Source organism: Myotis nattereri (genome assembly GCF_964212035.1).
Source record: "Myotis nattereri genome assembly, chromosome: 5".
Lineage (NCBI taxonomy): Eukaryota > Metazoa > Chordata > Mammalia > Chiroptera > Vespertilionidae > Myotis > Myotis nattereri.
In genome coordinates, this window is record NC_138080.1 from 26361938 (window position 1) to 26373867 (window position 11930).

Consider the following 11930-nt stretch of genomic DNA (forward strand, 5'->3'; position numbering starts at 1 on the left):
AGTTTTCTCATGCATAAAAGGGAGATGATAATAGTCCCTACCGCCTAGGGTTGTTCTGAGGGTCCAATGAGTTAATATTCTTTTTATTTTTTATTGATTTTTATTTTATTTTTTAAAATATAGTTTATTGATTTTTTACAGAGAGGAAGGGAGACGGAGAGGGATAGAGAGTTAGAAACATCGATGAGAGAGAAACATCGATTCAGCTGCCTCTCGCACGCCCCCTACTGGGGATGTGCCTGCAACCCAGGTACATGCCCTCAACTGGAATCGAACCTGGGACCCCTCAGTCCGCAGGCCAACGCTCTATCTGCTGAGCCAAACCAGCCAGGGCTTTTATTGATTTTTAAAAAGAGTGGAAGGGAGAGGGAGAGAGAGAAACATCAATGAGAATCATTGATTGGCTGCCTCTCGCTTGCCCCCTACTGGGGATCAAGCCCGCAACCCGGGGATGTGCCCTGACCAGGAATCAAACCATGACCTCCTGGTTCATAGGTTGATGCTCAACCACTGAGCCACACCGACCGGGCAATGAGTTAATATCCTTAAAGCGCTATATTGTAAGGCCTCATCATGTGTTTGTTAAGAAAATAAAGTATTATTGATGGGTCATGCACAGTCGTATGTAATTCTCACAGCCTCTAGTTGTGCATGGCTGTGATGATCACCCCCATTCTGTCAATGAGAAAATGGGGGCTCAGAGAAGTTAAGTGCGTTGCCTGAGTGAGGTCACACAGAAGAGTCAAGATTTGAACCCAGGTCTGACTCCAAAGTTGTGAAGTGGGGGCTCTGTGATTGAACTTTCACATCGATTCTCTCAGCTCGCTCCCATCCGGGAGGCCTGTTTGTTGGTCCTGGGCCCACCTGTCCCTCCCATGACCACACAGGGGAGGTGCCGCTGTCAGCATGGCCTGGGCGGATCCACTACCTGGACCAGGAGCGTCTTCTTCACATGGTCCTGGATCCCGGAGCCTAGGACCTTGACCTCCACTTCCACTTTGCCCATCTCAAGCGGGAGAAGCACAAAAGGCACCACCTTGGTGGAGGTGGGGGGCAAGACCACCACCTGGCGGGATGGGGCTCCCGGCCTTGATGCGCTGCACAGCGGCTCCTTGTGGGGGAACTCCACGCGGACCTGGGGCAGGTGGGCAGTGGCGGGGTCCTGATGCATGGGTGGCCCAGGACCCTGGAGTCACACCCCCCTCCTACCCCGGCCCGAGAGTCCTGAGTAGGTAACAGCACGGCATAGGGGTTGATAGCAAAGACCCTGTCTGGGTTCAAACCCCTCCTGCCATGTCTGTGCTGGGTGACCTCAGAAAGCCCTTTGACCTCTCTGTGCCTCAGTTTCCTCATCTCTAAAGCACAATAAAGGCACCCATCTGCTGGGGTTGTGGAGAGGTTTCAATAAGAAAATATCTTCGCCTGGCTGGTGTGGCTCAGTGGTTGAGCATTGAACTATGAACCAGGAGGTCACGGTTTGATTCCCGGTCAGGGCATATGCCTGGGTTGGGGGCTGGATCCCTAGTGGCAGCTGATCAATGATTCTCTCTCATCATTGATGTTTCTCTCTTGCGCCCTTCCTCTCTGAAATCCACAGAAATATGTTTCAAAAAAAGAAAGGAAATATCTTAGAAGTCTTCCAAAAAGGCTCCCACTTGGCTGGCCCTTTCGGATAATGACACACTCCCTCCCCTTCTAGAAGACACATGGGCCGGTGTTTTGGCAGGAAGTGGGGGGGGGGGGTGGCGCGGAGGCTTCACCTTGACCTGGCGGCTCAGGAAGTTGTACAGCACGGCTTGGATCTGGACTTGCTCGTTCCGGACCACGGAGAAGGGCAGCTTCAGATCCACAAAGAACGGTTTCCTGACCGTCATCTCGAAAGGCTCCGAGACGCAGAGACCTAGGACCAGGAGATGGACTTGAGCTCAAGCAGAAGCTGCGGCCCCGGGGCTGGACACCCAGCTTCTCAGCGTCGGGCCTGCGGGGTCACCTTGTCCGGGCTTGAGGCTGACGGCCACAAGCTGCCACGTGGTCATGGAATCGGGCAGGGTCACCGGGAAGGTGTGGGAGACGCTCCTCCTGGCAGAGGCAGGGCAGGGCGTCGCTGAGTGGGTGCTGCCTGACAGACCCTCTGTCCTGGGGGGACCATCACTACGGAGGGCTGAGTGGGTCACCCCAGGAGAGGCGTCATCACCAGAGGGTCCTCCTTTTGGGGGGACCACTGGGGCCCGCGTTCCCATCCAGGGAGGGTGCTATCATGGGGCCATGCCGAGAACTCAGTGGCACCGCTGGGGGCCTTGGCCACGATGGACGTCCACGCGTGGATGGACAGGCCGCAGAGAGGGGGGGGGCAACCCCTGGGGAGAGGGGTCGTGTTCCTACCGCAATTCACTTTTTGGCAGCGTAAACGTCCTCCAGAGCCAACTTTCAGGGAACAGAGTCCGCACAGGCTGGTCGTCCAGGAAGATGTCTTCGAAGTCCTCGTCGTCCTCGTCCGCTGCAGGGAGCAGACGTGGGCTGGGATCGCCTTTGCCCCTCTCCCTGGGTCAGTCGGCCCAGCAGCTCTGAGGCGCGGTCCTCCCAGGCAAGGTTCCCGTGGCCCGAATCTCCCCTGGACCCCGTGGCGCTCCAGGCCTTTGGTGGAGGCCCCCTCCCTGTGCCTCCTGCCGTGTCCCCCTCACTTGTCCCCAGAAGCAGCTCCTCCTGCAGGGCCTGCTGAGTCAGGGCCGCAGACAGGTGGCAGCAGCTCAGGAAGGCAGCGACACAGGCCGGCTCAGGGCGGACATGCCGGGTCCTCTCCTCGCACGACAGCCCCACGGGGTTCTCTCGGAGCCCAGCCTCACAGCACTTGCGCTCCAGCTCTGTGTTGAACTTGTTCACTGCGGGCAGGTTAAGAGGGACAAGGAGGGGCCGAGCAGGGCCTGAGGACGCTGGGGGCCAGCCGCCTCAGGGCATGCATACTTGGCCTTGCTTAGCCGGAACGCCGCAGGCAGATGCGGGTCCTGGCACTTTGCCTGTATCTTCCCCCTGAAAGCTCACATTGAACCCATATGGGGGGCTCTGATCGGGAAGCTGAGTGACGGGGGTCAGTTCCCTGGCCGAGGGCCACACACCTCCCAGTGGCAGGGCTGGGACTAGACTCCAGGCGGCTGCTCTTCCCCTCCCCGCCCCGCCTCCTCCGTGTCCTCCTTTTTGACAAGATTGGTATCGCCATGTTTATGTCTAAAAGATGCCACTTCGGCTCCCAATTTTCGTGATGTATTTGTAAAAAACATAAACCTCGCTGTAATTATAGCAATTTAAAAATCTTGTTGTCCACCTTACAACACGGCTAGAAGATCCATAGTTAAATCGTATAACGGATCAGTGCCATAAATAAAACAGCAGTTCATATTACAAACTCTCTCCAGAAGGTTAGCATGATTTTTGATATGGAAATTATATTAGGGTTTTACCTTGATTTTTATTACACTTTACTTATTTGCATTTAGTTCCACCAACTCCTAGCATTGCTCAAAGAGACGGAAAAATCTAATGCTCATAGAACACATGCTTCTGACACCAGCCAGCGGTGCCTCCCACCGTCCTTGAACGCCGGGCCCAGAGCTAAACGTTATCCATTGGCACTCAGCACCGATTTCTCCATTTGTCTACATTCCCTTCTCCATCTGACCTCTGAAAGCTAGGTTTCCCAGACTCTCTTGCTGCTGGAGTTCTGGATGGAATTAGATTCTGCCCCCGAGATGCTCTTGTGAAAGAGAAACAGAGAGTGTTCCCCTGCAACAGCGTAGTAAGGAGTGGGCCTCCGTCTGTGTGGGTTTTTTAATGGGAAAAATTCCATGTTCCACTATCTCATGAGAAATATTGTCAGAAGTTTCCAGAGATTTCATGCATTGCAAGAACTGCAGGGGGTGATCCTGAGTCCCAGTGAGCAGCCAGCCTTCAACTTTCCATTCCTATAGCCCAGTCAAGTAATGTTGAAAGCACCAAATTCCTAGGATTAAGTCCCTCCCTGACTGCGTGAAGTACCTAGAATGGGTTCAGTTTGCTGTTTTAAGCCCTGATGAATCCAGGATGGTCAGGGAGCCAAGAGGGGGACATCCAGCTTTAGCTCTGACCTGCGTTCCTCTTGGTCTCCAGGCTCTTCAGGGAGCGGCGGCGGCGGCTGGGAGGGTGGCTCTGGGGGCAGTGCCAGTCTGGAGGCCAGAGGGAAGCATGAGGACAACTGTCAAGATCATTACCAACACCCTTGATGAAGTGTATTGCATGCCCTGTGGGTGATGCTCATCACCTCATTTTATTCCATGGGTACCTCATACTTAAGATTCACCACGGAAAAGCTATGCAGTCTTCAACAAGTCACAACCTCTCTGGGCATTATTATTTTTTTTTTTAAAAATTGATTTCAGAGAGGAAGAGAGAGGGAGAGAGAGATAGAAACCATCAATGATAAGAGAGAATCATCGACAGGCCTCCTGCACTCCCCCTATAGGGGACCGAGCCTGCAATCTGGCATGTGCCCTGATGGGGGACCCAACCGTGACCGCCTGGTTCATAGTTCAACGCTCAGCCACTGGGCAACACCGGCCAGGTGCTGGGGGTTACTTTCGCCAGCTATGTAAAGTGAGTACAATCATTGGAATCGTAGAGTTCTATCAGTGGAATCGTGCATATCGATTGCAGTAGACAGAAACTCATGATATAACTATTTATAGCTGAAAGAACACACTGCTAGTTGTCCCCAGTATGCATCCTCCTCCTCTCATCTGTAGCAACTAAACCTCCATCTTTATATATATCACTCAGAATGAAGAGTACATTTCCCAGTACACGTCCCTTGGGCCTAGGTGGGGCCATGTGACTGAGTTCTGGCCAATGAATGTGAGAATAGTGTCCTCTCGTTCCCTCTTCTCTTCATCCTCCTGCCTGGAATGAGGTTCTGATGAGGTGCTATCTTGGAAAATGGCAGAACAATAAGCTAGAAGCAGCCTGAGTCCCAGAATGACCTCTGGATGGTGACTGAGTAAGAAATAAACTTCTATCTTATTTGAGCTGCTATTATTTTATCTCTGATTCATATGGACAAACCTATATACCTCAACTAAGACAGAGTGAGTTACTTGTACTATTATCCCCACTTTATGGACAGAGAAACTCAGACTCAGAGAAGAAATGTGACTGGCCCATGGTAAGTGCCAAGATCCTGAATTTTAGCCCATCTGTTTGATGCCAAACCCCATGTTCTTAACCACTAGACAGCATTGCCTCCATCCCTGCCATCCTCCTGCCCACCTCCCACCCCCTGCCTGTACCTGAGCTTGCCAAGGTGTCCATCCCTGTGCTCATCTTCAGGTCCAACCCAGCATCCTTGAACACAGCAAGCCCGTCTTTCCCACTGCCGGCGGTGCAGCCAATGTCGTGTTCCTCCACCACATCCCAGACCTGGGGGGCCAGAGAGGAACCTGGACTTGGAGCCTGTATGACCCTCCAGGGAAGGAGCAATAATGCACTGCAATTTCTGGCTCAAGTAGTAATTCTCACACTATCTGCCATTGATTGAGTTCTTACCACCTGCCAATCTCTATGCTGTGCCCTAGCTACTTGCGTCCTTGCAACCGTTGATGTTGCGTTTTACAGCTGAAGAAGATGAAACTCCAGCTAGAATGTCCAGGAGACCTTTTGACCCCAAATGCACATGTACTCACCTTCTTCTGTGTGAGCTTGTGTTTGCTGTTCAAGACGTAAACAGCCTTGTCCACGGCCACAAGCCCCACTGTGGCCTCTGCATCACCTGTCACCTTTATGTCCACCTTGCTATTGGGCTCCAAAGAACTGAAGGAGTCTTCATGATTTAAGCCAACCTTCAGCTGAGCCAGGAAAAAGAGATATGTCATAAAAAAGGGCTTATAGACTGCCAAGGGGCTTCCCCAAGTCCACTTTTTTTTTTTAGTTTATTGATTTTCAAAGAGAGAGGAAGAAGGGGAGAGGGAGGGAGAGAGAGAGAGAGAGAGAGAGAGAGAGAGAGAGAGAGGAAACATTGATGTGAGAGCACAACATTGATTGGCTGCCTTCTGCATGCCCCCTACTGGGAATTCAGCCTGTAACCTGGGCTTGTGCCCTTGACCAGGAATTGAACCAACAACCTCCTGGTGCATGGGACAATGCCCAACCAACTGAGCCACACTGGCCAGGGGCCCAAGTTCACTTTCAGGTTCATGTTGCCTACAACTCTGATGGAGCATTAGGAAACTCCACCAGACCAATTCCAGCTCCACACATTTACTTGCATCATTGCCATGCCCTAGGTTGAGCTTTTAAAGCCACATCTCTTCCTCTTACACTCACTTGCCCCTAGGCTGGGAGCCCTTGAACTTGGACAGACCCTCTCCCGAGCTTTATGATGGTGATGTACAACTTTAAGGAGTTTGGCTCACCGTCCCCATGCATCTGTCTTTCACATCAATCCATATGGAATCGGCTACAAGTTCAGGGTTCTGGCCTGTTCCTCTGGGCAGTAAATAAAAGGCCAGGATGCGGAAGGAGGGCAGCATCTCTGAAGTCACATCAATGATGGCTGATGTGTAGACACTCCCGTGACATTTTAATTGATGTTTGGTAGACACAATCTGACCCTTACTCAGGACCTTAAAAACAGGGGAAGCCAGGATAAGAAGGGTAGGGCCAGCCCACAAGAGAGGCCCTCAGTCCCTTTGCTTCGTTCCTTGGCCTGAGCCTACCCCAGATGGGTCCCACCTTCATACCATGTTCACAGTTCCTCCAACTCAGCTACCCAAGAATGTTCCAGGGAAAGAATTCCTTGGCTCAAGCCCTGGTCCTAGTCCCTCACCAGGATGGTGAAGTGAGTGATCTGATCCTTGGCTGCGGGGTTCAGATGCCTTGTGTGGAGGCTCAGCTGGAGGCTGCTGCCAACTTCGGTGTGAGACGTCTTCGCCTCTATGTGCAGGAAGTTCCCTGACCCATCCTGAGTTGAGTAAGGCCAAGCAGTCATCCTGGCTGATGCTTGATCCTCTGGCCGGAGATGCTCATCAGTTACCACCTGGGGAGATTGATGGGCGACTAACTCTCAATCCTTTCCTTTTAAACAACCCCACCATTTCTGCCCCATCGGATTGGTACCTGGATAGGGAGCTGCTTCAGCTGTGCATCTGTGTTGATGGTCAGAGTGGCCACCCCACTGGGTGAGGTGTACATTTTGCGGTCTTGGCAGCGAACGAGAACTCCGGAGGCTGGGGACCCGTCAGGATTTGAGACGAAGACCTGAGGAGGAGTGTGGTGTGAGATAAAGGACAGGCCTGGGGGCAGCCTGCTGTGAGAGGTGGGAGCTGTGAAGGCCACCTGGATAGGACTGCCTTGGACAGCTGTGCGAGTTGTGCACTGAGCAAACACCAGGGATACCATTCACACTAGAGTCTTTGTGAATGGCACCCTTAGAGCATTGCTGCACACATCCATAGGTGGTAGCCCTGGGTGTTGGTGTGCCTGTGGGGTGAGGGTAGGGTGGAATTGGGGGTGGAGCAGTAGGAGGAGACATGGAGGGCTTGGGTGGGGGGGAACAGAGCAGGACTGGGACTAAAGTAATGCCCATCAAACATCTCAAGGTCACCCCAAATGAATGTATGAGAAAACAGCGTGCTTGCCGTGCAAATGTAGCCTCAAGATAAACCCTTAAGCACCATGTTCCAGCCTGACTGTGACTCCTAAGCTCCCATAGAGAAATTATGGAGCCCTCTCTGTGCTTTGGGAAGGCATGGGTTAAGACTTGAGGAAACCTTGAGATTAATCTGGGGGCATGATGGACTCAACTCTAAGAAAGACTGGGGGCAGGTGAATCCAATGTGGATTTTTATTTCTGGGGTGTGGCTGTTTGAGGGAGGGGCCCCTGAGTCCTTAGGTGGAGTGAACTCAGACTCTGACCCTAAAATGGAAGGGCATCCCCGGCTTGAAATACTGGGGTGTCCTGGTGAACTTGATGTTGTATGGGCTTCGGGCGATCTTCACCGCTGAGGTCTCGGCCTGCACCATCTCACCCCCTGTAGAGAGAGGGGACCATGAGGTCTGTGGAGGAAATTTAATTTCTTGGGGGAGTGGCAGGGCAGCAGGTATGGGAGGCACATGCTGGAGATGATGACAGGGAAAGACAGCAACACAAGTTCAACTCCTGCCAGCCCTCTGACATTTCCCCATTTCTCTGATGAGGAAACTCAGGCAGGAGGCCACCGGAGGTCACATGGGCAGAATGTCTGGGCTGAGAAGGAACACAGTGTCCTGAACTCAGCCGTGGGCCTGGGTGAGGGCAGCACCTGAGGAGAACACGGTGACGTTGACATAGATCGAGGCCCCTATGAAGTCCTCTTCTGGGCCTTGGAATGCAGCCATCAACGTGTCCTTCTGGAGGGAGACGTGACCCTCGCCTCTAGAGATCTGCTCTCAGGGCAGGAGAGAGGAGAGGAGGTGGTTTCGCGGGGAAGTGAAGGAGGGTTGGGGGGAAAGGAGGCTGGGGAGGGGTCCGAATTGGTTACCTCCACCCTCTGTAGAGAACTTTGAATGGCGATCCGGCGGGAGCCCAGCTTCACCCCGAAGATGGCCAGGGCATGTCCGTCCACTGGCTTGTTGAATATATACCTGGGGATAAAGAGACACTCCACTGGCTCTGAAGTACCGCACAACCTCCCGTGGCTGCAGAGACGGCCTGTATGATCTCAGAGGGCTGCAACAATGGCCGTGAAACTTGGGGAGGGGCAGAGGCGGCCCCCTGGAAGCTAAGGTTTCATTGCTGACCCACAAAATCCTGGGAAGTGACAAATATGTTACATAAAACCTTGTTGAGTTGTAGATGTGGCTTGTGAAACCTCACGAGATGGTAGAGGTATCTTGTACTACGATTTGGAGCCACATAGGAGTCTGGACAACCTGTGGGGTGGCAGAGGTGGCCTGCGCAACATGATAAAGCTTCAGGCATGGTCTGTATGACGTTAAGAAGTGGCAGGCATGGCCCTGACAAGCTTAGGTGGACAACATGGCCTATACAACCTCATAGAGCTGTGGAGATGGTCAGTAAACCCCACAGGCAGCGGATATGACATTCGTAGTCTCATAGTTCTTCAGAGGTGATCCGGGTAACCTCACAAGGTGCCTGTGCAACCTTGTGGACCCTCCGAGGTGGTCCACACCATGAGATGTGGGGCGCTCCATTAGGTAGACAGGGTGGCCTGTACAACCCCAGAAGCCTGAAGGGATGGTCTGTACAACCTCACAGGTGGCAGATGTGGTCTGTACAACCTCGTGGGACGATGAGAGTGACCCAGAATATCTGATGGGTGTCAGAAAGTGCCTTCATGATGCCCCAAGTGCTATACACGTGACCCAATTCTTACTACCCCTCAGTTTCTTTTTAAAAAATATATATATTTTATTGATTTTTTACAGAGAGGAAGGGAGATGGATAGAGAGTTAGAAACATCGATGAGAGAGAAACATCCATCAGCTGCCTCCTGCACACTCCCCACTGGGGATGTGCCCGCAGCCAAGGTACATGCCCTTGACCGGAATCGAACCTGGGACCTTTCAGTCCGCAGGCCGACGCTCTATCCACTGAGCCAAACCAGTTAGGGTCCCTTCAGTTTCTTGGTGTCCTTGGTCCTCAGGCCAGACTAAGAGTGAGGGGACTCACCAGGCCTGGATCTCCACACACAGAGAGTCATCACTGAGGTAGAAGAAGCTCTTCTTTGGGATCAGCCGGACCTCAAAAGAAGGGAGCACTGGGCGGACGAAAGGCAGTGGACACCCTCAGTCACTCACCGTCCTCGCCCTGACCCCTCCCTGTCCTGCTCCTCCCCTGGTGACCCTGGCCACCCCCGAGGACGGGAACGTGCATCCCTGTTCACCGGCGCCCAGCCCAGGCCCTGGCACACAGTAGGTGTGCCACAAGACCGCCTCTGCATCTCCAGCCCTGCTTCTGGCTTGTCCCACCTCGCCCTCCCCGTCCCACGCTGCTCACCATACTCCTTCACGTCAAAGGCTGCTTTGAACTTCAGCTTGGCTGCACTTTGGTAACTGGCTTCGATGGTCCAGGTCCCAAAACTGAGGCACAGAAAGTTAGGAGAGATGGAGACTGAGGAGGTCCCCCACCCGGTCCCCCCCGCCCCCCCCCCTCGGCCCTAGGGCTCCCAGTAGGGCACCTGATGAGCTCTGGGAGGTGGAAGGAGCTCGCGAAGATACCTCTGCTGGCCAGCAGATCCTGGCTGATCACAGTGATCCCTTCCGGGTTCTGCGGGGACAGCGGGTGGGTGGTTCATCCCCCAGGCCCTCAGCACACGATATAACCCCAGTGCCTGGGACCCACCCTGCCAACAGGAGAGGCCACCTTGATGTCCAGAGTGAATGTCCTGGTCACAGGATCCATCTTGTGGTTCACAGTGAGCACCCGGTACTGAACTGGAGGAGGAGGAAGACGCTGAGTGTTGGGTAGAGTTTGGAGAGGGCTGTAGTCATTCTAGTCTTGGGCAGTGGGGGGACCTAGGCAGGTGGGATACGTTGGGCATTGGGGGAGGCTGGGGGCAGAGGCAATGTCTGCTCCAGGCCAAGTGCGCAGAGGCTGTACCCATGTGCTCAGGGGTGTAGATGGTCTTGTCCGTCTGGATGAAGATGTAGCCAGCATGGGGAGCCACCAGCACAACCTTCTCCATGAACGAGGAGGTGGAGGTGGGTGCCCATGTTGCCCGGATGATGACATGCTGCTGCCCTGGCTGTGGGGGGTATACCAGGCTCTCGGGAACCTGGGGAGAGATGCCCACACTCCTCAGGCCCTGCTGGGGTCTCCATCCCTGAGAGCAAAGCCCTGGGCCAACTGAATGGGGGCCCTCCAGCTCTGCCTTTGGGAGCAAGGTCGTGTTGCTATGCAGGTTGCTCCTGCACAAGGACATTGCCTCCAAGCGGAGATACAGTCCAGTCCGTTTTCCAAGTCACCAGCAGAGGGCGCCTTTATAATTAGCACAGAGGAATCACGTATGACCTATATTATAGGCTAATAATCATGGCCCTTCTGGGAGCCCAGATGAAGGGATTTTGGATTTCTAAATGGACAGAACATAAGGGGAGCACTAAGTAGATCCATGCCCTGCGTCTATTCCTAGCGCATCTAGTGGAAGTCCCCCCTAGAGCCTGCCACTCTCCTCCCTTGCTGCCGGCCTGGAGCCGCCCTTTGTGGCCACCCATGCTGGCCCGTCTCTTACCATCAGGGCTGCCTGGCTCATGAAGTGGTTTTCCGGTGAGAGAGTGAGCTGGCTTCTGGCCACCTCCGCCTTCTTCAGGGGGAAGTCCCACACAGTGAGGTTCACCTCCAGGGTCCCGGTAAGGGGCTGCCCGGAGTCCGAGTGAGCCTGCACGTGGATGTTCTCAGGGTTGCCGACCCGCAGGACTCGGGGGGTCACCAGGATATACCTGCCGACAGACAAACAGGGCCCAGGGGCCTCCAGTGGGGGAGGCAACGGCAGAGACCGACGGGGTCCCCTGCGGGGAGTCATGAAGACCACAGAGGGTAGGCAGGTTCCCCTCAGCTTCCCAGACTCACAGTGGCTCAGCATGGGTGCGGGGGATCCCCAAGAGGAGCAGAATCAACCCCAGGGACCAGGGCACATCCATGGCAGTGGGACGGTGATGTGGGCCGCCGGCCACAGATGCCTGTCCTCTTATCCGCCCGGCTCTGGCCTGTTTGCCTTGGCCTGGCCTGGCTGAGTTAATATCTAACGGACATGGGAGGGGATCCCCAGAGACTCAATGGGAGCAGAGTGGCTGCTCCTTCTTCTCAGCCAAGCCTCCCCTGGGGGACCAGGGACAGTAACATATCTATTTCCCAATCACAGGTTGGAGCAGCCATAAGGCATTTAGCCGTGTAGCTCCAGGGTCCACCA

General features: G+C 54.1%; 1 protein-coding gene across 1 annotated transcript in view; it reads right to left on the minus strand.

The window, feature by feature from the left end:
- LOC308520171 (complement C3-like) overlaps positions 1 to 11661 on the minus strand; it is a gene marked incomplete at its 5' end in the record, with an annotated part of 28982 nt that extends 17321 nt beyond the window's left edge. The window contains 21 exons of the mRNA XM_081092709.1: positions 929 to 1135; positions 1761 to 1900; positions 1991 to 2079; positions 2383 to 2497; positions 2682 to 2879; positions 4119 to 4196; positions 5313 to 5442; positions 5706 to 5867; positions 6435 to 6644; positions 6848 to 7057; positions 7138 to 7278; positions 7936 to 8051; positions 8322 to 8442; positions 8541 to 8643; positions 9692 to 9779; positions 10019 to 10101; positions 10200 to 10288; positions 10364 to 10455; positions 10622 to 10796; positions 11253 to 11460; positions 11591 to 11661. Of these exons, the coding sequence (XP_080948835.1) occupies positions 929 to 1135; positions 1761 to 1900; positions 1991 to 2079; positions 2383 to 2497; positions 2682 to 2879; positions 4119 to 4196; positions 5313 to 5442; positions 5706 to 5867; positions 6435 to 6644; positions 6848 to 7057; positions 7138 to 7278; positions 7936 to 8051; positions 8322 to 8442; positions 8541 to 8643; positions 9692 to 9779; positions 10019 to 10101; positions 10200 to 10288; positions 10364 to 10455; positions 10622 to 10796; positions 11253 to 11460; positions 11591 to 11661 (2826 nt within the window). The remainder of the gene's footprint in view (positions 1 to 928; positions 1136 to 1760; positions 1901 to 1990; positions 2080 to 2382; positions 2498 to 2681; positions 2880 to 4118; positions 4197 to 5312; positions 5443 to 5705; positions 5868 to 6434; positions 6645 to 6847; positions 7058 to 7137; positions 7279 to 7935; positions 8052 to 8321; positions 8443 to 8540; positions 8644 to 9691; positions 9780 to 10018; positions 10102 to 10199; positions 10289 to 10363; positions 10456 to 10621; positions 10797 to 11252; positions 11461 to 11590) is intronic.
- Positions 11662 to 11930: the final 269 nt, after the last annotated feature.